We start from the raw sequence: 26,312 nt of genomic DNA, 5'->3' as shown, positions 1-26,312 counted from the left end.
ATGATTATCAGAATGGGCCCAGCCAGCACTGAGATGGGTGGAAGTAAAGTTTTAGGACAAAATTCGTTCAACAAAGAGGAAAGGCATTTTCTTTCACACAGCTGGTGAAAAACATGTTGGAAGGCAACCCTTTACTCTCCACACTGCCACAGTGAATGTTAACAGTACCTCGATCCCCCTCCCCCCCCCCCCCCCCCCCCCCCCTTTTCGCGTTCGTAATCAAGTTCACCACTTGAGATAATTTATGTTCTGGCTTGTCTGTGGGAGATAAACATCCTTCCTCTTTGACACGCTGATACCAAAGTCGACATTGTTATATGTTTGGCTTCTTCCTGTGCAGAGTGGTAGGTGTGGTTTTTTTTGTTGCGGAATACGGATATCTGCATGAATAGACCCCGGCCTCTCGATATTCCAAACTCTTGCAAGCACTCCGCGACCTTTGAAGCATAGAAACGCGTGTGGGACGGACTCTCGCGAGAGCCTGCTGCGATAACTCGATGTACTCAGCTCTCGCGACATTCGAAGCATAAAACAAAGACTGAGCATGTGGTGATGATATCTCGCGAGAGCTCCTCAGGCTCCAAAAAGGTCTATTCGGATAAGTGCCAAGTTACGAAAGGAATTCAGCGCCGGAGAGAGAAAAAGAAACAAGTCGCGTAAGGCGAAAATACAACATTTAGTCAAGCTGTCGAACTCACAGAATGAAACTGAACGCAATGCAATTTTTCAGCAAGACCATATACATGTACTCGTAGCATCGTCAGTCCATCGCTCGTGGCAAAGGCAGTGAAATTGACAAGAGGGGCGGGGTAGTAGTTGCGCTAAGAAGGATATCACGCTTTTCTGTACCTCTCTTCGTTTTAACTTTCTGAGCGTGTTTTTAATCCAAACATATCATATCTATATGTTTTTGGAATCAGGAACCGACAAGGAATAAGATGAAAGTGTTTTTAAATTGATTTCAAAAATTTAATTTTGATCATAATTTTTAATTTTTTTTAATTTTCAGAGCTTGTTTTTAATCCAAATATAACATATTGTATATGTTTTTTTAATCAGAAAATGATGATGAATAAGATGAATGTAAATTTGGATCGGTTTTAAAAAAAAAATATTTTTTTTTACTATTTTCAGATTTTTAATGACCAAAGTCATTAATTAATTTTTAAGCCACCAAGCTGAAATGCAATACCGAAGTCCGGCCTTCGTCGAAGATTGCTTGATCAAAATTTCAATCAATTTGATTGAAAAATGTGGGTGTGACAGTGCCGCCTCAACTTTTACAAAAAGCCGGATATGATGTCATCAAAGACATTTATCGAAAAAAAGAAAAAAATGTTCGGGGATATCATACACAGGAACTCTCATGTAAAATTTCATAAAGATCGGTCCAGTAGTTTGGTCTGAATCGCTCTACACACACACACACACGCACAGACACACACACACACACACACACACACATACACCACGACCCTCGTCTCGATTCCCCCTCTATGTTAAAACATTTAGTCAAAACTGTTAATTTATGGTATGCGGCAATCTAGTGGAAGGATGCTCCTATCTCATGTAAAACCTAGTCGGATACATGGTGTTTTACAAGAAGATTTACATGGAAAGGAAGGTACAGAACTCCCCTCAAAAGCCTTGTCAAAAATCTCAAATAAATCAGGTCTGGATTTGGAGAGGGTCCGAAATTAGAAAGTAAATTTACAAAGGTCATGAATAAAAAAAAATTAAAAAAAATAAAAAATAAATAAACTAGCCTGGATCTTAAAAGGGGGAGGGCTTGGGTGGGGAAGAAGTTTGAAGGTTGGGTGGGTGGTGTCTTCGCACGGAGGTTCCACTGTATTGTAAAGCACGAGCCGGCAAGAACGAAAGGCCGTTCATGAGGAGAACTCATTCGCGGGAGGAGTGACCATGAAGGAGATGATCCAGTCAGCCAGCCATTCCGGCATCATCCACATTGGCCGGAAGAAGAAATTACCGTTCTTCCCCACCGTGTAAGTGGTTGAAGGTCGCTTGGAGGTCAGCGCGTGCACGTATGCATCTACGACCTCTTCCGGGTTAGCGTCCATCAAATAACGGCACGTCATGTCCATTGCTTCCATAGCTGCAAAAAGACCGATATTGACGGATGATAGTAGTAAGGAAAAGGTATGCCTCATCCCCCTTTTATTTGCGCAGCTGCGCAGCCGCGCAGCCGTATTTTGATAGAAGGTTATAGGTTAAGGTGCCTGTGTTTAAGTAGTGATAAGGAGATATTGCGCATAAACGGTTTATTGCGTTTTATATTTTGTCATGTGATTTCATGTGCCTGTACCTGTTGCTCGGTACTAATGACCACTCCAGCTGGGGTAATGACAGGATTACTGCCCCCCGGCCTTTTTTTATTGGTGCTTAACGCGGCTGGGTTACTGAGCCGCCTCCTTTCTATTGACAGTAATCCCCTCCCATTTTCTCCGCGCTTCGCGGAGCCCTCTCTCTTTAATAGCTATGTAGTTTGGTGCCCTGTCAGGGGAGGTGTCAGGATAAGGTAATAAAAATGGTATCCCTACTCTTTGCGGAGCCCCTTCGCCGATAAAACCACCAGAGGTGGCCAGCGGTTAGAGAAGTTTAATAGGAGGTGGTTTGCCTACCCCGAGGGTTGATTAGGTTTTAATGCTTAGATTAGTGCTAGACAAATGGTGTGGGGTGGGTGTGGAAGTTAGCTCGACTGATGAGAGGGATGGGAGCTGATGTACACATATAACAAAAGTTTTAACAAGTAGACTCAGATTGTTGTTTTTTATGTGGGTGTTATAAACATCGGAGGTACATTTTACACCGAACACGAGTTGTTCTACAGTCAGTCATACATAATGTTAGGTTAGAGACTGATCACGTCTGAGCATTGCACCACAGAGATGCAAGACCTAAACATGTTAGACCTTGTTGATTGGTCAGCACTAAAAATAGAAACGGTTGTTCTACATACAAGGTTTTGATAGGTACACCAGATAAGATAGGTATTATTTTGTTTTTGATATTTATTTTCTTCGTTGTTGCGGTGTTTAATTTTTTTAAATTTTGTTGTTGATAGACTATGTAAGAGGTAGGGTTATATGTGTGGTGGGAATAAAATGTAAGTGCAAACACACACACACACACACACACACACACACACACACACACACACACACTTCCGATCACACACTGTTTAATTTTTTTTAATTTTGTTGTTGATAGACTATGTAAGAGGTAGGATTATATGTGTGGTGGGAATAAAATGTAAGTGCAAACACACACACACACACACACACACCTCCGATCACACACACCTCCGATCACACACACACGCACACACACACACACACACACATACACACACACACATACACACACACACACATGCGCGCGCGTTTACACAAGTACTTCCAAACAAGAAGGTAAAAAAGTCAGACGTAAAGAGTAACAAAACAATACATAAAACTGCTCACGGTAGCATTCAAGAGTTATACAGACACATAGTTATTAACTTTTCCAATATGATCATTTTATTATAAAAGTGACAGCAGTCTTTTGAATATTAAAAATATTTAAAAAAAATTAACATTTTGCATACACATACATTAAACAAAACAAAAAAATCCAAATCATGATTGTCAATTTAAAGGAACGAGGTGGTCCCCGGATTAGTTGTCAACTTCATAACCACTTCTTGGTGTCACAGGAAGAGGATTTACGGTTGTGACAGGACAGTAAGCTGGACATGTGGAATACAGGGGTCGCTGTAGCTGCTGAGGGTATTCCTCGCTTTGTGTCGAAGCCGTGGCTGTGGTTGATGGTGTTGAACAGTAGTAGTCTGACGGCGGATACTCTGTGTGATTTTTCGGATGTTTTTTCTCCTGCTTCTCCTCTGTGGGTGACAGAGAAGATACCTGTTGGTGGAAGTCTTCTTTGAGTTTTTTCTGCACTCTAAGCAGTTTCTGAAACTTTTTCAAGTCCAGGGTGACTCCTCTTTGGGTGGGGACAACACGCCCACCTTTGGTGCGGGTAGGAACAGCATAGTGGCGAATATGGATTTTTACATCCCCTCTCCACGTTTTTACTGAGGCAAAAAGGCTTCCACCTAGCGGGTAGCGTGTAGCCGGCTGTGGTGGCTGCTTCATGGTCCCTGAAGACATGATCGACTCCGCAAAAATCCTCTGTAGTGGTCTTTTTACATCCGGCCTGTCTTATATACACACTCGTGGTTCATGTACATCTTGATTATTCTGGTTTTAACGGGTCCACACTGGGTTAGCCTAAGGTCACGTGGGATGCTATGTCGTTTTTCACTCTGTTGCATCACTCACAGAGCAGTTGTTCAGTCACATGAGTGATAACCCTTTTTCGAAACGCTGTCGTTTCTGTCCACTTCCACACAACAACTCGCAAACACCACCAGGAGACCCCGTCTGGATGTGTCTTGGGTAATGCTACATTCCAACGACTAAGAATTTTGTCTCGATTTAGGTGTTCCCAGATTTTATCTGCGACGGTTCTAATGGCGTCAACAGTCCACCGTGTTGAATAGTCTTTTTCTTCTCTCTTTTTTTCTTCAAGGCGTTTGCAAACATCGCGTTTTAACTCACTAACAAACATCAAGAACAAACTGTTTCGCAGGTGATCTTTAACTTTGAGAATACCAGCCTCCAATTCTTCCAACATCTGCTCTAAAGAGGGACTGGCCGTCTCCAGCATGACTTTTTTTGTTTTGTGTACCTCTCTTTTCTTACTAGCACTCTTCTAACCCTCTCTCTACTTTGGTGGGTACGAGATGAAAGTGGTGGTGATGATTCCGCCCCTTCTTCTTATATAGACACATACACACACAAAACACACCCAATAAAAGAAATAAAACAGTTTACAGACCTAAACAAAAGACGATGCACGCGACCTCAGTTTCTTCTTAGCTGTTGGACCAAAAACCATACTCTTCGATCATTACTCCAAAGTCTGTTGGGAGAAAACACACGAAGCGTTCGAAATAAACTGGCTCCGCGGCTTTTCATCAAAACATAGTACAATACATACAAGCCACAGGCTGAACTCGTCAAGTCTTGCAAAAGACGTGGGTTGTACACGTGGGCTGAACTGTGTTTCAGCATAAAGTTTTCAATGGCGGGGTGCACGGGTGGTAAACCAAAACTATCAAAATATTCCGCTTGTCCCAGGCCATCAAACCAGACACACACCCAGTGTTCCCCCGGTCCTGTACTGCGATCTGTATTGATGACAAAAGCGCTTGGGCGTCGCGTATTCACCTGTCGTGGGAGTCTGTCTCTGGGAAACACACCTCGAAACACACGTCGGGTATGAATGTCTCTCCCCAACACTCGGCTAATGTCTTTGCTGTTCATAGTGCAAAATCAGTCAGGACCTGGCGAGAGCGATCAATCTCGATCATGCTGTCCATTTCACCATACACAATCACCATCACAGGCGCTGGAAGGGCTTGGTTGAACTTCAGCTCCAGACGCAGGGCACCGCTTTTCACCAGTTCAAACTGATCTCCATCCAGAAGACTGGGACTCAGGTCAAAACTGTAGATAGCATACCCCAGTTCAAAATCACGCAGCTCCATGTAAGATCCCGCATCTTTGTTGGCGACACCCGTAGACGTCATGAGACTGAAGAATGACCTCACATACTGGTGTTGTTCAAAGTTCGGTGTCAGGGGTTTGCCGGGAATCTGTTTCCCGTCTAGGTACAGGCTGAGAAAGGACAATCCTTGTGTCTTGAAGTGGTAGGGATTGCGTGAGGCTTGTCCGTTGAAAGCAGCGCTGTCCACCAAGCCAATCACCAGGCGGTTGGGTGTCTGACTCAGAAACAAGTTGTCCTGCACAGCACTGTGGTTGCCTGTGGGAATGGAGAAAGTCTTTACCACGACCCTTTTCAAAGGATACTTGGCCGTGCCTTTTTCCAGTGCTTTGGCGTGAGCGAGGCTCACAGCAGGGTTCAACTTGACTTTGCGAACAAACAGGGAGGCATGTGTAATGACACTGCGGAAACCCTGAAAGGGGTCAGGAGACATCAGGTGGAAGATGTTCTTGGAAGGAATGAGTCTGATCTTCACGTCCACGCCGTTCATCATGTAGCGTTCCTGGTGCATGATGTCAGCATGAAGTCGCCCCATCATGTCTGCCTCTCTGCTCCGCATGGTTTGCTCACGCCGTACCTTCAAACCCCAGTTGTCATCCCCTGCTGTATCATCCAGGTGGTTGGAGCTATCTCGGTAATACATGGCACTGGTGAGGTGACTTTTCTTGGCTTCTCGTCCATAGTTGAGGGTGGCTTCAATGTAGGCACGGTAGGGGTAGGTGTTCTCTGAATTGGTCACCAAGGTATCATTGAGACTGATATCCACCTGGGAAAACAGGCTGTGCAACCAGTAGTTGACAGGAGCCACAGGGGAGTCAGCCTCCAAGTTTGTTCCGTCTGCTTTGGTGATTTTAGCTCGCACATGGAGATACGTGTTGCTTAGATCCAGGTACTCGGATGTGGCACCACTGATGGCAAACTCAATAGGGGCTCCTGGGGCCAGAGTAGCTAGAGGATGATACTCTACAAACATTCCCTCCTGCACAGCTGTCTGTGTTGGGGGTACAGAAAACAAATCCAGTCCAGTATGTACACTTTCACATGACTGAGGGTGGGCAAGCGCCATGATGCTTATCCAAAAATATCGGCTGCTGTCGCCCTCCTTCTCTTCTTCTTCTGCCTCCCAGTCTGACCTTGGCGGTGTGGTGTAGATGATTTTATACGTTTCCTTGCAGGTTCTCCAGGTGGCGCGGCTGTTGTGCCTGTCACTCGACCCACGGCTTGGTGAAACAAGCGCTTCCCTGCATTGCTAGCTCTCTGCTGGAGTGACGACTTAACACTACGCCCAGACAGTACATCCTGAGCCACCTGCATACCTGTCCTAGCCCCCTCTTTCAGCAGAGCTTTTCCACCACTTCTCAAAAGAGGTACAAGGGCTCGACCAATACCCCCTAAGAGATTGCCAATGCCATGACCTCTGTAGTTTCTTCCTCCTACAAACACGGGGAGACCGTGGCCGACCTGGCTGCAGTAATAATCTTCATAGAGTTTTCCACTGCCCTGGAAAGGGGTTAGACGAACCATCTTTTACAAATGGTCGGTGCGTCTACGACGAAAATGAAGCGTCACGACCGTCTTCCCTTGCTCAAATGCGATAGGTTTTCCCGTGTCCGTTGTTAAAAGCATTTCCACCGTGTTGAACTGACAACGAGTCAGTGGCATGTAATGGGGTTTTTCAAATATATGATGAACGACTTCTTCAGTCTTCTTTTTAATCGGCACCGTCCGCAACAATGGGACTAATGTGTCTCCGACCACTCTTTCGCGCACCAAATCGCAGTACACGTATATTGCGTGAAAATCTTGATGTAAGTCCATCATAGCTTTACCGTCAAAGTGACCAGGGCCTATGATGCTTTGTTGGGTGACATCTGTTTTCAAAATTCTCATCAACTCGGGGCTCATCCACAGCGAGATATTTTTGAGTAATTTAACACGTACTTTTTTTGCTGCTTTGGTGTAATAAAACCTTACATAGTGCGTAAGACTTACATCAACCAAGAGCTGGTTTAGTGAGTCTATAAAAAAAGCAGGTGAATCATACAACCCCTCTGGTAAAACTAGAGTATCACAAGAAATAACAACACCTAATGGGACACAAATTCGAAACTGACACGTGTCTTTTTCCACATTTACATACGAGTTGTTAAACTGAATCTCAGCCAACCCACACTCGTAGTCGGTGCCCAGGTCAATTGTTTGAGGTAGTTTTGTGTAGTAGTGACTCGCGTTGTTGTCAGGGTAGTGCTGCAAGGAGCTGTTGCTGGGGAGTGTCAGGTAGAACATGATGAGTGAAGACGTTGTTACTGTACCAAGGGTGGATCAATGGAAGGATTAGGAAGCACGTAGCCGAGACAACTTCCCAGTAGGGCCACCCACAAGTTATCCGGTCCGCGACCGGTTGTCAGATTGAACAGAGACACTCCAATCACCACATAAATAAGGAGCATCTGACAAAGGAAGACAATCTCGCTCCGAGGGACACGACGTCCAAATACACGCCACAGCTTGGATGTTCTTGGTCGCTTAACAACACTGTCTGGTTCATCCAGAGGCGTATTAATCTTCTGAGTTTCCTCCATCAGAACCACTGAAGCTAGTCCGTGTAGGGGGTCAGTGCCGTCTGTGGAATCCAAGAATTGAATGACGGGTCATAGCCGAGCCATTTGACTAAATACTCTTTCTGTTTGCCTTTTCCAGGGCGTTGTTCCAAAACAGCTTCAATGCGGTATATTTCTTTCTCCCCCACTTTCTGCAGTTCCTGTTCATAAAAAGTCCCCAACAGTTCTTCTCCGTGATCATCTTTCAGCACATAGGTCACGGGTGTGGTTGTCTTGACTTGACTGATGGTAAAGAGTTCCTCTGTCCAAGAAGGCATATAACCTTTTTTAAAGACTCTTCTCGTCTTGCTGATTCGCACACGGTCTCCTATATTCAGTTTAGGTGGTTTGGAGAGAGTTGGACCACCATACAACCGTTGCCACACTTCCTCCTGATTAGCGATGGTTACGTCAGCAGGAGCTTTCTTAATACTGCGGTGGTAGGAATGATTGTAACCACGCACCAGCTTAGCCAAGACTTCCACATACCTCACTGAACTTGTTCTGGTGAAATACCTCCACAGTTTGTCTTTCAAGGTACGGTTGAAGCGCTCCGCCATTGAGGCTTTAATGTCATCATTTTCTGTCACAAAAAAGTGTACTTTTGTTTTGTCCAAAAAATCCTGGAACACCTTGTTTTTAAATTCGCTACCCTTATCTGTTTGTAGTCTCAGGGGTTGACGACCTCGGACAAAAATGCTTTTGAAGGCTGTCACCAGAGAGGCCCCTGTTTTGTCCTTCAAAGGCACCACCCACGCGTGTTTGCTCAGCACATCAATACATGTGAGTAGGTAGGTAAACCCGTCATTGTCTTTTCTCAGCGCTCTAACATCAATCAAATCTGCTTGCCACTGATGATCTATGCCACCCACGATAATACGACGACGAGTAAACTTTCGCCGCACAGGTTTGTGTAGTGTATAGGTGTCTTGAAAAGTCAACCACTTTTCAACTTGTTTTTGTTCTTGTCTGGTGGTTCTTCTCAAAGCCTCCACTCCACCCAAACTTCCAGGGAGTTGACTTTCATAATATCGACGTCGCAGCTTCTCAGCGACTTTTTTCTTTTTCACTGGCATTCTGCTCAAGAATAAGATAGCCACGTCTTCTTCTTGGGCGATGGAGAAGGAAATGATACTCTTTCTGCAGAAGGAGATGCTGAGGAAGGAGTCACAATTCTTCTTCTTCTTCTTTTTGTCCTGGTGGGTGGTCTTCCTCTATCACCACCCTCGCTGTGCATCCACTCCCATCGCCCTGTGTGACCAATGAGTTCACGAGGGGCATTAACCGCTTTTAAACCTTTTGCAAACACTTCCCACCCTTGAGGATCAGGTGCATTTTTACGGTAACGAAGAGCATCATTCACCAGATCAGCCATGTTGGTTCCTTCTACTGTCTGTCCCTGGTACACGAGCTGCCCTTGATCATTCCACTTGATGTCAGAACTGTCCTTGGTTATATCCAAAAGCAACTGAGCCTTCTTCTTCAAGGTTTTCGGCACACTCTCCAACACTCGTTTTTCTACCCTAGCTAGGTCCTGAGGTTTCTCGACCTCATTTAGTTCTGTCAAAGGTTGTTTTGAGGGTTGTGCTATCTCCACTCTTCCAAGAGGTTTGTTTTTATATTCTTCAACACGCTTAAGAAACCGCCACAAGACTTGTTGGTAGGAGTCTGCTTTTTCATGTTTGTCCACATCCTTCTTGTCTAAAATACCCCGCATCACTTGATCCATGTCCTTCAAACTTTGTGAGGTGGCATCAGGTACTGGAGGTCCACCTGCAGAGTCCCGCAAAGAGTCCAACACACGTGGCTCAATCAAAATCATCTTTTTGGTATGCTCCATCGCATCAGAGACCCAGGGTCCCGAGCAAGCCAGATACAATACCTAGCACAGGGTTCAAAAGAGCCTGAAGAAAACCGCCTTTCTGCAGGATTTGCTTTCGATGTTTGACAGATGTTGTTTTTTTGGCTAAGACCCGTAGGTTCTGTTTGTGTCGAGACAACCGTTTCTTCTGTGCGGGCGTCAGCTGCACATGGCCTTTTAAGATGTTCAGGGAGCACTCGCACAACGCATGGATCAAATCTGGAGAAGCTCCTTTCAATACGGCCTTAATCACGGCAGGCTTAGCCCCACACAACAATCGCAACATGGGTACATTTCTCTTCAGGCGTGTAGACATGGTTATTTTTGAAGGTACACTACAGGGTGCTCTGGTGGGAAAAGTTTTGTTCTCAGACGAAGATGATCGGGTGTCTCTTGTCGCAAGTCAAACAGCAAATAACCGTGAGGCATAGAAGTCGCATTTTTAAATGCCTCTTGGACATACTTTAGCTTCCCAGGGTACATCTGCTTGGCCAGATGGTTGATCTGTGAAGCATCCCGTGGGTTTTTAAACACCACCAGGTAGTGACTGTTCAAACTGATCGTCCTCTGCTCTTTGTTTTTTCCGAACAGGTTCTGTACAATATACATTACACTCAGATTCCGATGATGACTTTCTTTGGTGAATAGTTGTGTGACCTTGTCGTTTGTCTCACTCATCAAATCATCAATGATGACCAGTCGCCTTTTGACCCCTGTCCACTGTTCCACGTCGGGTAAACCCTCCACAAACGTCACATGTCTCATCTCATTGTAACCAGACTGCCACGCCCCATAACACCAAATCAATTCCTCTGGAGGGGGTGTCATCATATCTTGTAAGTGATTCAAATATTGTTTGACAAAATGAGTCTTCCCACTCCCTGTGGGACCGGCAATCACACAGGTAAAAGGATGTTTCCACCTTGGATCCATTTTCACATACTAAACTAAGATCCTATCCTTATCTTTATTTATTAATTTAAAAAAACCAAACATCTACTTTAAATTTTATATTCAAAACTAACTCACACACACACACACACACACACACACACACACACACACACACACACACACACACACACACACACATTCACACTTTCTCTGCGCTTCGCGGAGCCCTCTCTCTTTAATAGCTATGTAGTTTGGTGCCCTGTCAGGGGGGGTGTCAGAGTAAGGAAATTAAACGGTATCCCTGCGCTTCGCGGAGCCCCCTCTCCGGTAAACCTCCAGAGGGGGTCATTGGGTGCTTACGCCTGAGTTATTGCACCACAGAGACGCAAGACCTAAACATGTTAGAACTTGTTGATTGGTCAGCACCTAAAAATAGAAACGCGTAGTTAGAATACGGCGGTGATGCGGGCAAAGAGGGGTATAAATAAGCTTCTTCTGGGGCTAACTCTTGAGTGTCTCTTCGACTTTACAAGTGGGTGGTGGTGAACAAAAAAACTATGGCGACCAACAGCAGCAGCAGCAGTGACGCTGACTCAACGCCACAACCAGCCTCAACAGTTTTGGTAAGTTGATTTTGTTTTTGTAAAGATAAAAAAAAATATAAAAGGTAGAGTGTTACTTTTTTTTCTCAGACATAGCTTTTTAGAAAAATAAATGTTTTTTATGTAAGATTTTTTTTATATTGTTTTTTTTTTTTTTGTAGTTCAGACATAGTTTGTTTTTTTATTGCAGCGTAACCAATGCCCGCACTGTGGACAGGTTTTTACACAGACCAAAAACCTTAACGCTCATGTTAACGAAGCCCATAACAAAGCCAGACCTTTTCTCTGTGCTATGTGCGGCAAGTCGTTTAGCAGAAAACACGGCCTTGCTCGTCATGAAAACTCAAACAAAAACTGCCAAGATGTTGCGAGTCGGACACCTCCACCACCAGCGCCGACAGTCGCTGGGTCCAAAAGAAAAAGTTCGTCTTCACAGGAAGCCCCTTCCCCCAAAAAGGGATTAAACAAACGAGCACTAGAAAAAGAAAAAATCAAAAAGTTACCTTCTGAAGAAAGACAAATGTACGAAAAGCATTGGAATTCTGTTAAAACACATAAGCGGCCTGGTAAACTTCAGTCAACCTATACCATTCTCTGGAACCCTTGTTCTGATTTCCCTGATTGGGACGAGTCGCTTCTTGATCTGTTCCATGAACAAAACAAGCGCTTCAAAATCAATTTTTCTCACTCTTTTCTTCTCAAAAACAAAGAGTCGGGTGACTTGTCTTTCTTTCATGCCTCAGTCAATAACCACTCTGTCTTACAACGACCGCGCCTGATCAACTCAAAGCAGGACTTTCTTTCTTTTCTCGATGAAATCAGTGACCGTGACATTCTAGAACAAGTTAGACTCGAACGCCCAAACTCTCGGTATTCTGTTCACAGCATCATGTCTTCCAGTTTCTATGTCACGCCTTTGTCTGACTTTCCTATCGGATGTGCCTGTGGTAGTCTACCTGACTACATCACAAACACACCGTTCTTGCACAAACTCCAAAAAGATGAGCATCATCATTTTCCTTATACTGATGGTCTGTGTCTCTTTCGCTGTCTTGCTTTGTACAAAGGAGCCTCGCTTCATTCTTTGCAAAAACCCACAAAAACCTTGTTCAAACAGTGGGCCGGACATTTCCCCCCTGTCCACTTTCCGGGGGTCACTTTGTTTCAACTTGAGTCGATTGAATCTGAGTTTAAGGTGAACATAGATGTGTTTGAGTTTGATGAGAGCCAAACACCCGTCTGTCTTGTTCCTCTGCGTCGTAGCGCTTACAAACATTCTGGCGTTATGCGCCTCTTGCGTTACAAAGACCATTTCATGTACATTTTAGACATTGATAAACTCGGTCATGCTTTGGCTTGTTCCAAATGCGGGAAACTCTGGTCGTCTTTGTTTAAAATGAATCGACATGAACAGACTTGTCAGGGTGAGGGTTCAAAAGAAACGTTGAAAGGCGGGGTTTACTCACCACCCCAAAACATTTTTCAACAGTTACAAAACCACGGTGTTCAGGTAGCCACAGATTTTGTTTTTCCCTACAGAGCGACTTTTGATTTTGAGGTGTTTTTTGACACAGATAACTTGCCACAGACAAAATCAGCTGAGTCAAACTGTACACAGTATACAGCAAAACATATTCCTCTTTCTGTTTCTGTATGCAGTAATGTTCCCCATTTCACAGAACCAACCTGTTTTGTGAGTAAAGGTGACCCTCAAGAACTAGTGAACAACATGGTTAACTACCTAGAACGTATCTCCGAGGCCTCCTGCGCTCTTCTTTGTGAAGAATTTAAAGATGTGTTTGACCAGTTGACTGAGATCGAAGAGACACAACAACAAGAAACAGATAACCTCAACATCCCCGTAGAAAGACTCAGACAGAAATTATATGAGTATTTACAAGAACTGCCTGTCGTAGGTTTCAATTCTTCCCGCTACGATCTGAATGTGATCAAACCTTTTCTCATTGAAAAGTTTGTCAAAGACAAAACAGCCCATAACGATCTTCCAAAAGACGACAGTCAAACAGACCCTGTTTTTGAACCAGATGGTTTTGATACCGTGGGTGAAGAAGAAGAAGAAGAAGAAGAAGAAGAAGAAGAAGAAGAAGAAGAAGAAGAAGAAGAAGAAGAAGACAAAGAAGTCAAAACAGAGGGAAAAAAGAAGGCCCCTAAAAGACCCCCTTTCAAGTTTGTTGTTAAACGAAACAACCAGTATATGTGTCTTTGTACAGACAAACTTCGGTTTCTCGACATCAACAATTTTCTTGCGCCAGGTTTTAGTTATTCCAAGTACCTCAAGGCGTTCGGTGTCGAAGAGCAAAAGGGTTTTTTCTGCTATGAATACGTCACTAGTCTAAGTACACTAGATGAAAGAGAACTCCCACCCCATGCAGCTTTTTTTAGTAAGCTCAAAAACTCAAATATTTCTGATACAGAGTACGCTTTTTGTCAGCGTGTGTGGACTGAAAACAAAATGATGACTTTGAAGGATTTTTTGGTGTGGTACAACAACCTAGACACAGGGCCGTTTCTGGTTGCTTTGCAGCATCAGATTAGTATGTACGCTAGTCTGCGAGTTGATTTGCTGAAAGACGGTATTTCTGTCCCCGGTGTGACACTGAAGTATCTGTTTGACACGTTGTCTTCAGATACCTACTTTTCACTTTTTAACGAAAAACAAAAAGACGTTCACGCACTTTTGCGAAAGAACATTGTCGGGGGTCCGTCTATTGTCTTTCACAGATACCACGAAAAAGACAAAACATACATTCGTGGTAATCAGGACAAACCGGTACAGTCTGTTCAGGGATTTGATGCAAATGCGCTGTATTTAGCTGCACTCATGCAAGACATGCCCACAGAGCACCCTGTCATTCGTAGAAAAGAAAACGCTTTTAAAGCGGAAAAAACAGATCCCTACGGTCAGCTAGCTCGGGAATGGTTGGAGTGGGTCATGGCATCAAAACAGATCCATCTCCAACATAAGTTTAACGCGAAAGAGAAGGCCCTTGGTCGAAAAAAGATTAGAGTTGATGGTTGGGATGCCACAAATCAAATTTGCTATCAGTTTCACGGATGTTTGTTCCACGGGCATGACTGTTCTGTGACCGCCGGTAAAACGTCTAACCCTGTCACCGGAAAAACACTAGTTGAACTCAGAGAACATACAACCAACATCACCAAATACCTACGTGAGGAAGTGGGTGTGACTGTCGTCGAAAAATGGGAGTGTGAATGGCACGCAGACAAAAAACAAAACACCTCCATTCAGACTTTTCTACAAGGTCGTTTTCCGACACTTAAACCCTTCCGGCATCCTTCTACCATCACAGATCAAACTGTCTTAGACGCGGTGCAAAACAAAACTTTGTTCGGGTTGGTACAGTGTGATATTTATGTACCTGATCATCTAAAAGAACATTTCAGTGAAATGCAGCCTATTTTCAAAAATGAGTCTGTCAGCCGAGAACAGATCGGGGATTTTATGAAAGACTACGCTGAAAAACACAAGCTCTTATCTCAACCACGCCGCACACTTGTTGGGAGTTACCACGGTGAACAAATTCTGCTAGCCACACCCCTCTTGTTTTGGTACGTGCAGCACGGGTTGGTTGTTAAAAACATCACGCTGATCGTGGAGTATCAACCCAAAACCTGTTTCCGTCAGTTTGGTGACAGCGTTTCAAACGCAAGACGAGCAGGGGACCAAGACCCATCAAAAGCTATCTTAGCTGAAACTTTCAAACTGCTCGGTAACTCAGCCTACGGGAAAACCTTAACTAACGTGGCCAACCATCGTGATATTCATTACGTTTTGTCTGATGAGGCCTCAAAACTGATCAACAATGGTCGTTTTCAAAAACTAACAGAAGTAACAGATTCTGTCACTGAAGTAGAGATGGCTAAAAAAAAAATCAACTGGTCACTTCCCTCTCAGATTGGTTACTTTGTTTACCAGTACGCTAAACTACGCATGTTGGAGTTTCATTTTGATTTTCTAGATAAGTTTGTGTCCAGAGCCGACTACCAGCTTTTGGAAATGGATACAGATTCTCTATACATGGCGCTTAGCGCTTCAACGTTAGAAGAGGTAGTTCGTCCTGAACTACGAGAGCAGTTTTACCAAGTGTATAACCAATGGTTCCCTGCACAAGCCTGTGACCAACACGAGGCAGCCTTCCAAAACACCCGTTTAGCTAACGCCCCATGGGACCCGACTCTCTGTCAGGCCTGTACAGCGCGTGTCCACTATGACAAACGAACACCCGGTCTCTTTAAAACCGAATACCAAGGAAATGCGTTTATTGGTCTGTGTTCTAAAACCTACTTTTGTGAGGGGGACAGTGGAAGTAAATTTAGTTCAAAAGGTTTGAACAAAAACCAAAACAAACTGACAAAAGAGTCTTACCAACAGGTGCTTCTAACGCAAGAAAGTGGTGGTGGTACAAACACTGGTTTCAAGACAGACGGAAAGTCTATGTTCACCTATTCCCAAACCAGAAAGTCACTCTCGTTTTTCTACATCAAGCGTGTGATCGCTTCTGACGGGGTTTCAACCCTGCCTACACCCGTCTAACGGGTCTCTTTCTTTTTTGACTGTGATACCCCTCTAATGGGTCTCTTTCTTTTTTTGACTGTGATACCGCCGCCTGTGATATGGTTAACATTCCAATGCCAAACAACTTTGTCGTTTTTGTAAATAAATTTGATAAGACATGTTTTGCTTCTGTAAATAATGCTCGTATTGTTTAATCCCAAAAACCCCCAATGTGGCTTTGACATACCTTGTCAAAACGGTCCCAAGCCCGTGAAAACACAGAGGGAGGGTCAATTACTGCTGGGAAGCAGTAATCCTGTCATTAACCCAGCTGGAGTGGTCATTAGTACCGAGCAACAGGTACAGGCACATGAAATCACATGACAAAATATAAAACGCAATAAACCGTTTATGCGCAATATCTCCTTATCACTACTTAAACACAGGCACCTTAACCTATAACCTTCTATTAAAATACGGCTGCGCGGCTGCGCAGCTGCGCAAACAAATGGGGGATGAGGCATACCTCTTCCCTACTACTGATGATCAGCCTGGTTCCAGGGCCGCGTGTTGACACGTACGCATACACGCATACGCATGCACGCACACGCATACGCACGAACGCTGGCACGCACATTGACACACACTGATACACTCACACTGACACTGGCACACACACACACACACTGACACACACACACACACACACACACTGACACACACACACACACACACACACTCATTGGCTCAGAGTCAGACAGACAAGATCATCAGAGAACGAACTTTGGTTTTTAGGCAGTACTTTCTACAACCAGATCGATTACTCACATTTCTCAACAAAGTCATGCCCATAGACTTGCTGCACGTGCGGCGGGGTGGCCTGGAAGACTCGTGTCACTGATTTCCGTATGTTTTCTGTGTCGAAGAGGTTAGTCGCGGCAAAGGCTCCTGGTTGTATGGAGTGCACGCTGATTGGATGGCGAAGCAGCTCGCGTCTGCAAAGGTAAAAGTGCTGTTCTAATGGCCGTTTGTCAGTTCCCTGTGTACCTTTTATTCTCTACCCCTAATCCTCCACTTCCTTCATGTAGCTACCTTATTCTTCACCCTTTCTCCTAATTTCTTAATTTGTTTTTAATTTTGTGAAAATAACGACTGACTGAATGGTGGGATTTCGCCGCTTTTACGACTTGTTTTCGCTTTGTGTTTGTTTCTTTCTTTTTGGTGTTGTTTTCCCTCCTGTGTGTTTTATTGTTCACTAAACTCTAATATTTCCTTACCTGAGCATATCAGTGTAGCCGGCGGCGGCGAACTTTGAGGCCACATAGGGGGCGGGGCTTAGTGCAAACCTGCCCACAACACTGGTCGTGTTCACCACCCGACCTCGCTCTCGCCGCACCAGGGGCAAGAACATCCGGGTCACCTGGGTCATGCCAAGCAGGTTGACCTCCAGAGGTGCCAGGAAGTCCTTACGGGTCATCATTTCCGCCACCCCAGATGCTCCGAAGATGCCCGCGTTGTTAACGATTGCCCACAGCCCTGATGAAGATTCGGAAAATACAAGCTAACAATCCTTCAATGAAAACTGTGCTCATAAATTATGTGAATTTTCTTCGCCGGAATGGTATTTTTATCAAACAGTATACACAAAGGCCTATACTTTAGCCTTTATCAAAAGTTCTATTCTCTGGTCGTTTAAAGCTCCAACCACCTCGCCTACACGTACCATTTACAGGCACGAAATGTTGTTGCCAAATTATTCGAGAATTACACTTTGTTTCGCAAACTACAAATAAAGTCTCACAGGTTATGTGATGTGCGGACGCCCACTGGCAACCCGGCACACACACACACACACACACACACACACACACACACACACACACACACACACACTTACACACACTTACACACACACTTACACACACACTTACACATACACACACACACACACACACACACCTACACACACACACACACACACACACACACACACACTTACACACACACACACACACACTCACACAAACATTTTTGTGACAAATTATCACGCTGTCAATCAGTTCACCATCAATTTATCTCTCACCCTTATTTTCAGGAAGAGCTGCCTCTACCTCTCTCAGTGCCCTCTCGATGTCTTCGTCTTTGGTCACGTCCATCTGCAGGGCCTTCAGGCGCTCTGACGACTCACCCGACAGTTCCGTCACGCTGGATGACGTCAGGCAGGCCGCGAACACGTGACATCCCATGTTATCCAATCGCTGGGCGAGACGCCTTCCGAAGCCTGAGTCACATCCAGTGATCAACACATAGCGAGTGTGGAGGGAGGGGATGGTGGCGCGTGCTTGCAGCCAATGGAAAGCCTTAACCGCCACCACAAGCAAAATAGCACCAATCAGCAACAGAGTCCACATGACGTCACGGAGTGTTGGAATCTGTTCAGTGGTGTGCGCAAGAATAGCGCGTCAATGGATAAACTGCCCTTATTGGAGGAGAAAAAAGAAGAGTTAGTGAATAATCACCATACGCGTAAAAATGAACATTTTAAAAAGTAAGTTAGTCACTGACATTTTTAAAAAAGTAAGTTAGGTAGTTAGTACGTCCTGTTTGAGCCGCCTCAAAAGTAGAACAAAATGAGGCGGGTTCCTCCCATAACCCATTTGTAGCAAGAAATATGAGTGGGATTTGCAAAACTGAAAAGAATAAAAGAAGATGTATAACACTTTTTACTTACAATTGTCATTGTCATTGCCATTGTCTCTCATAGGCCTTGATGGCAATGATACCTTTGAGTTGGAATCAAGGAATCAGGTCATGATGATCTGATGTGTTTTTACATTTAGTCAAGTTTTGACTAAATGTTTTAACATAGACGGAGAATCGAGACGAGGGTCGTAATGTGTGTGTATGTGTATACATCGATTCAGAGAAAACTACTCGACCGATCTTCATGAAATTTAACAGGAGAGTTCCTGAGTATAATATCCCCAGATGTTTTTTTCATGTTTTCGATAAATATCTTTGATGACGTCATATCCGGCTTTTAGACGGGCGAAGTGGCGCAGTGGTAAGACGTCGGCCTCCTAATCGGGAGGTCGTGAGTTCGAATCCCGGTCGCTGCCGCCTGGTGGGTTAAGAGTGGAGATTTTTCCGATCTCCCAGGTCAACTTATGTGCAGACCTGCTAGTGACTTAACCCCCTTCGTGTGTACACGCAAGCACAAGACCAAGTGCGCACGGAAAAGATCCTGTAATCCATGTCAGAGTTCGGTGGGTTATAGAAACACGAAAATACCCAGCATGCCTCCCCCGAAATCGGCGTATGCTGCCTGAATGGCGGGGTAAAAACGGTCATACACGTAAAAATCCACTCGTGCTAAAACCATGAGTGAACGTTGGAGTCTAAACCCATGAACGATGAAGAAGACGAAGAAGAAGATATCCGGCTTTTTGTGAACGTTGAGGCCGCACTGTCACGCCCTCATTTTTTAATCAAATGAATTGAAATTTTGGTCAAGTAATCTTCGACAAAGTCCAGACTATGGGATTGAATTTCAGCTCGGCAGCGTATTAATTAGTTAATTAGTCTGCTCATTAAATTTGTCATTAAAATCGAATTTTCACTGGCAGATTTAAAAATAATTGCATCGTATTCCTCAATTTCTCCTGATTTCAAAAACATATACATATGTCATGTTTACAGTAAAAATGTGCTCAGAATTAAAGAAAATAAGAAATAAAAAAATAAGTACAGTATATACAGTAATACCGCCGTTTTAAATACTCTGCAACACATGTAAGTTTTGTAACCCAAATACAAAATTATGGAGTCCGTACATAACCGTTTCTTTTATTGTTACACAGCTTAGACCCCTGTTGATTTGAATCAACCAATTGTCTTGTTTAGAGTGCTTTTTGTTGATTTGTGTGTGTGTGTGTGTGTGTGTGTGTGTGCGCACACACACACCCGAACACCCACAAACACACACACACACACACACACACACACACACCTTCACACGACACACATGGGCAATAAAAGTACACGTACTCTTTAGCGATACGTTGTTACCGCCCTTTTCATGTGAACACAATAGACATAAAATTAACAAAATATAAAAAATATAAAAAGCTCTTGTTTCAAAAGTTTCCCAGTCGCGGTTTGATAGTTTTCACGGGAAGTTTTGCAGTAACGAATATTTGACCTAATGTCCCGTCAGTATCTAAATATGATCTCGTAATGGATAACGATATCGATATTAGTGGACGTAACGTTCAGTATTATCTGAAATGCTCGCAATAAAGATATACAGTACCATTGAACGACGACCGGGTTACTAATAGATAACATGATAAAATGTCCAGAGAAATAGCAATATCATTATCTAACATTGACGGACTGTGTGATAATATCTTCTGCTATTGGTCTGTTTCGACAGTGATATGAAAATCTCGACCTCCGGTCTCGATTTTGCTATCACTGTCTCAACAGACCATAGCAGAAGATATCATCACACAGTCCGTCAATATTGGGTAATAAAAGCAAGCCAGGGCTGTAATTGTAACATTATACCATTGTTGGTCCCGTCGTTCTGTCGCAAACAAAAACATAATAAATAGCAAAATCTCAAAGTATGTGTGTGTCCCCTGATATGGACCACCTTCAACAAGCAGAAAAAACGAAAAGATAATGACTGGTTTCTGTCATTCATTGGGAACCTTCCTTAAAAAAGTTGATAATAGCATTTATTTTCTCTCCGTTTTTCATTGGTTCCTTTAGTTTCTTGTTGTGCTTCAAGTCAAATAATGTTATCATCGAACTGAAACAAATACATCTGATTCGTATTTGAATAATTCTGACTCGTACGCTGAGTTGTAGGGCCTAGCATGTTATTTTGAAGTAAATATAGGATTTTAAAAAAAAAGTGATTCCTGATGGCCTCTTCACTGGTCCATATTAGGCGGAATTTTCAGTATTTATTTTTTGCTGAATGTTTATCAAAGCTTATTTGCTTTTATTAGGCTTAACGTGAGAACAACTGCCAAACACAAAATAAAATATATACATATATATACCGCTAGTCAGACGGCTTTACATTTTCTCACAAAAACTTCACTAAACAGCTTCAGTGTTAGTTCGATCTCGATGCTACACAGTCACACTGCATGCAGTTGTATACAAATTAAACTGTTGGAGCCTTGCTGTGCGCCACAGAAACGGCAATGCAGGACGGCATTCGTTGTTTGCAACTACCACAACATTGAAACGGTCGTGCTTTAGGCAGTCGGGTGGTTATTTCCCCTGAGTGATTCATTGCGACGTAACCTAAAGATATCTATTTTCCTTATCAAGCGATCATTCACACAACCATATCCCATTAACACAATCAGATACTGTACATGTCCAAGCTTTTAAATATGAGAAAACCTACATCCTTTCAGTTGGACATATACGGCACAAATCATGAACCGCTTCCCCGGCTGTGAATCCTGGGATTTTGTTTTGAGTTAATTTCGCAGATTGTCATCAGTAAATATATTAATTCAGCAAAAAAAGACCTGCTCTGTATGCAGACTGCTGGTTGGCCGGAGTAGTGTATCCATGTTGAAAAACGTCCAGTTAACACGAAAAGGAATTTGCCGGGTATCTACTGATACATGTTTTAAACTATTATCACTTCCTAGGTTGATTTGCAATATGGCCACATCAGACGACTGCACTTACTCGGAAAGATTCATGATATGCACGTTCGACTGACTTACTTGCAAAAAGCGCTTGTCAGCTTGCAGCATTTCTGTCCAAGGACAAGCTGAGTTTCGACGATCAGCTGGTCAGTCTGCTGTCCAGACAACACATTGAAAACAGAGTATCAGGCCGGGTATGGGGTCAGTTACAAGGGGAAAAACCGTGATACACTGCGGCCAAACAGGATACCCGCAGTTTGTCTGCACCCAACAAAGCAACGTTTCATTCAAGGCTGTCAGACTCACAGGCGCTTGTCACAGTGCCTATACCAGTATACGTGGCATACACTGAGTGATAGTGCTTTCCGGTTTTGCCGGCTTGCACAAATCTAATTTCTGTTCTGCAATGCGCGATGTCCCACTTTGATGGTCACTGTATGCATTGTAATGACCTCATCTGTGTGACACATTTACATTAACTTTTTATGCCACAATGGGTTATGTTGACATGCGCTGTCAACGATTGAGTGGAGACTGACACAAGCGCGACGTGGACGGATGCTCGCGCGCACACACACTGACACACACACACACACACACACACACACACACACACACACCCTGCATGCACACACGCACATACACACACCACGCACACACACACCACGCACACACACACACACACACACACACACATACCGTGACTGACACACACACACACACATATTGGTGGCTGACGGGTACACGCACCGTATTTATGTATGTTAGCGCACCCAAACTACAGCCCAACACCACTAGAGACAGACTGTCAAAGAGAGAGAGAGAGATTCAGATTCAGATTCAGATTCAAAAGTTTAATACAAAGGGATAAAGGTTTTAGGCGATTCCTAATCTTCCAACGTGTCCATTTTAGACATACGTGACATTATAGGCCCTACTATTACATTTATATATTTATATAACATGTTTTAAACAACCAAACGAATAACTAATTAACTAAGAATTTGTAATCAGGTTAAAACTAACAAAAACACTTGCTATAATAACGTGGTTCATGGATTAATAAAATGATGATTAATATACGCTACCGCTCCCACGCATTGATTTGTATTTAACTCTAGTTTATCCTACTATGGGGATCGCTTGTGTGGAATTTACTTCCAGTGTACTGTAAAACATGTCAAACCCTTTCGTCTTTTAAAAAAAAAATTCGAAAATATCTTTGTCAAAAATATTTCTCTCCCTGCACTTGAAAATCATAACTGTTACTGCATCACATCTTAAAAGCCTCGCTCTACCAGGAGGACGCTGTAACAGGTCTTGGATGTATGAAGGTGTTTCATGGTTGTACATTTTGAACATGAAAACACTAGCATTTAAAAAGAGTTGTTGTTGTAGCGGAAGAATGTTCAGTTGAGTGTATTTTTGAGTAGTCATATTGGCCCGGATCTCGGTTTAATATATGTACACCTCTCTTGTGAAGTGTGTTTATTTTCTTTATATGAACATCACTGGCATTGCACCAGAAAGTAGAAGCATAGCAAATGTGAGAGAGACAGTGTGCGTGGAAAACATTTTGAGGGCATCCACAGAAACAACGCACCAGAGCTTGTTAAGGAAGAAAAGGTTCCTAGAAACTCGTTTATAAACTGTATCAATGTGAGAGCGCCAGTTAAGTTCATCATCAATTACAACTCCAAGCACACGGTGTTGATGGACTTGAGCAATGCTAACTGTACCATGCATAAGATCAAGGCTCAGAGGCTGTCGCTGGTGTTTTTGTCTTGTGGTTATTAACATGCTTTTTGTTTTCTTTGTATGCAGTGCCATTCTGTTACAAAATTTACACCAATCATTAATATTTGCTATACTTTCTTGGAGTACTTTTCTTATGAGATTTATATCTGTATTACTGCTGTGAAGTGTTGAGTCATCCGCAAAAAGATCAAGTACAGCATTTGCCATTTTCTTGTTTGAGGTGTAATGGTAAATCATTAATGTATAGTCCAAACAGTAAGGGACCAAGGATAGAACCTTGTGGGACTCCACATTTTACAGTGCCTTGTGATGAATATGAACCGTTTAGGTAGACTGCTTGTTTCCTATCTGACAGACATGATGTAAAACAGGACACAGATGAGATATTTTGCAGGTAAATAAGTAATTTGTCTAACAAAATAGCGTGATCAACTAAGTCAAATGCTTTCCTGAGATCAAGGAATACCGCTTCAACCATATCACGATTGTTTATTGCTTTTAGCCAGGTATCACAGAGCCGGGTAAGGGCAGTATGACAGGAATGTTTAGGACGAAAACCTGATTGATAAGGATGAAAAATATTGTTTTCTACAACATATTTAAGGAGATATATGGGTGTGTATATGCTTTTCCAGGGTTTAGACAGTATAGAGAGAATAGATATCGGTCTGTAGTTGTCAAGGCTATCGGTGTCTTTTGACTTTGGTATTGGAATAACTTTAGCCGTTTTAAACACTGATGGGAAGGCATTCTTCCTGATAGAGAGATTGTATACATGGGTTAAACTGTTTACAATATAAGGAAGTGACATTTTTACAATTTGTGAATTAAGATTGTTTGTGTCCATTGTCTTTTTGTTATTTAGTTTAGAAATTAGTGCACCAACTTCAACGACCGTGATTACAGGTATATCAAACGAGTCAGATGGCAAAAGTTTCTCATTACAAAATTGACTGAGTACTTCAGGCACCTTATAGCCAATCTAAGAGAGAGAGAGAGAGAGAGAGAGAGACAGAGACAGAGACAGAGACAGAGACAGAGACAGACAGAGAGAGAGACACAGAGAGACACGGAGAGAGAGAGAGACAGAGACAGCGAGAGAGAGAGACAGAGAGACACAGAGAGAGAGAGAAAGAGAGAGAGAGAGAGAGAGCGGGGGGAGGGGGAGGTTATCAAAATGCAGTAATTCTGACTGAACGTGCAAAATATTTTTTCATCAACCAACATACATTTTGTTTTGATTTTCTTAATTATTTTTTTTAATAGTTTTTGTGCGGGCTCAGAATCAAATGAACATTCATGTCACCCACCACGACTGGTAGCTTAGGCCTGCAACTACAATATCTGAATTATTAATAAAATCCCATATGTTTCTGTTCGTTCTGGTAATTTGTCTTTTTTACATTTAGTCAAGTTTTGACTAAATGTTTTAACATAGAGGGGGGAATCGAGACGAGGGTCGTGGTGTATGTGTGTGTGTGTGTCTGTCTGTCTGTCTGTCTGTCTGTCTGTGTGTGTGTGTAGAGCGATTCAGACTAAACTACTGGACCGATCTTTATGAAATTTGACATGAGAGTTCCTGGGTATGAAATCCCCGAACGTTTTTTTCTTTTTTTTGATAAATGTCTTTGATGACGTCATATCCGGCTTTTCGTGAAAGTTGAGGCGGCACTGTCACGCCCTCATTTTTCAACCAAATTGGTTGAAATTTTGGTCAAGTAATCTTCGACGAAGCCCGGACTTCGGTATTGCATTTCAGCTTGGTGGCTTAAAAATTAATTAATGACTTTGGTCATTAAAAATCTGAAAATTGTAAAAAAAAATAAAAATTTATAAAAAGATCCAAATTTACGTTCATCTTATCCTCCATCATTTTCTGATTCCAAAAACATATAAATATGTTATATTTGGATTAAAAACAAGCTCTGAAAATTAAATATATAAAAATTATTATCAAAATTAAATTGTCGAAATCAATTTAAAAACACTTTCATCTTATTCCTTGTCGGTTCCTGATTCCAAAAACATATAGATATGATATGTTTGGATTAAAAACACGCTCAGAAAGTTAAAACAAAGAGAGGTACAGAAAAGCGTGCTATCCTTCTTAGCGCAACTACTACCCCGCTCTTCTTGTCAATTTCACTGCCTTTGCCATGAGCGGTGGACTGACGATGCTACGAGTATACGGTCTTGCTGAAAAATGGCATTGCGTTCAGTTTCATTCTGTGAGTTCGACAGCTACTTGACTAAATGTTATATTTTCGCCTTACGCGACTTGTTGTGGTACTGATTACGTCGCGATATCAAGGCATACATCGGTGCATATCTAAATCGTTGATATGCGCCGGCGTATGCAGTCAAGTCCAACCTACGAATTGTGTAATTGCACTTTGCTGTAATTGTATTGTCCGCACCACTGATAAACAGGACAAACGTACCTCTCTTTGCTTGCAACGTCATTGACGAGTTGTCCATTTCTTCAGATTATCTGTGACTGTTCTGGACGTCCTAATAGTTTGATGTACCACATCTGCTCTCAAACACGTTATCAAACAGTCTGTATAGCTATGCAGGCTCCTCCATCGTCCGTCTGCGCCAGGTGCATGAAATCATTCAGAGAATGTGTTTCTCTCCGCAGTCTCGCGCATGTGTAGAAAAACCACTCACAGAAGAACTGTCAGTTTGCTCTTTCTGTACGCCTTCTGGGCAAGTTCACATACTCACACGGGACAAAACAACAAACGAATGAGA

General features: G+C 43.0%; 1 protein-coding gene across 4 annotated transcripts; it reads right to left on the bottom strand.

Annotated features, from left to right (window-relative positions):
* Positions 1–1,525: 1,525 nt before the first annotated feature.
* LOC138982842 (retinol dehydrogenase 16-like) lies at positions 1,526–26,312 on the bottom strand. 4 transcript variants are annotated; one of them, XM_070356210.1, is made up of 5 exons: positions 26,000–26,312; positions 18,203–18,598; positions 17,397–17,655; positions 16,948–17,114; positions 1,526–2,113 (listed from the first exon to the last, which is right to left on the bottom strand). In XM_070356210.1, the coding sequence occupies exons 2-5, from the start codon at positions 18,528–18,530 to the stop codon at positions 1,887–1,889; spliced, it is 981 nt and encodes a 326-aa protein (XP_070212311.1). In that variant the 5' UTR covers positions 18,531–18,598; positions 26,000–26,312; the 3' UTR covers positions 1,526–1,886. The 4 variants fall into 4 exon arrangements, with proteins under 4 accessions (XP_070212311.1, XP_070212312.1, XP_070212310.1 ...); XM_070356211.1 differs by having other exon boundaries at positions 18,203–18,593; XM_070356209.1 differs by lacking the exon at positions 26,000–26,312 and adding an exon at positions 21,879–22,149 and having other exon boundaries at positions 18,203–18,593.

The sequence above is a fragment of the Littorina saxatilis genome, linkage group LG12, assembly GCF_037325665.1.
Source record: "Littorina saxatilis isolate snail1 linkage group LG12, US_GU_Lsax_2.0, whole genome shotgun sequence".
Taxonomy (NCBI): Eukaryota; Metazoa; Mollusca; class Gastropoda; order Littorinimorpha; family Littorinidae; genus Littorina; species Littorina saxatilis.
The sequence above is the reverse complement of the archived record's forward strand: the minus strand, read 5'-3'. Positions and strand labels throughout refer to the sequence as shown.

Excerpts from the sequence above, each read along its gene's own strand:
- LOC138982842 (XM_070356210.1), bottom strand. The coding sequence starts at position 18,530 with ATGTGGACTCTGTTGCTGATTGGTGCTATTTTGCTTGTGGTGGCGGTT. Across the intron at positions 17,656-18,202 it reads AGCTCTTCCTGAAAATAAGG|GGCTGTGGGCAATCGTTAAC; the intron begins GTGAGAGATAAA and ends AATCTTCATCAG. Across the intron at positions 17,115-17,396 it reads GGCTACACTGATATGCTCAG|ACGCGAGCTGCTTCGCCATC; the intron begins GTAAGGAAATAT and ends TTACCTTTGCAG.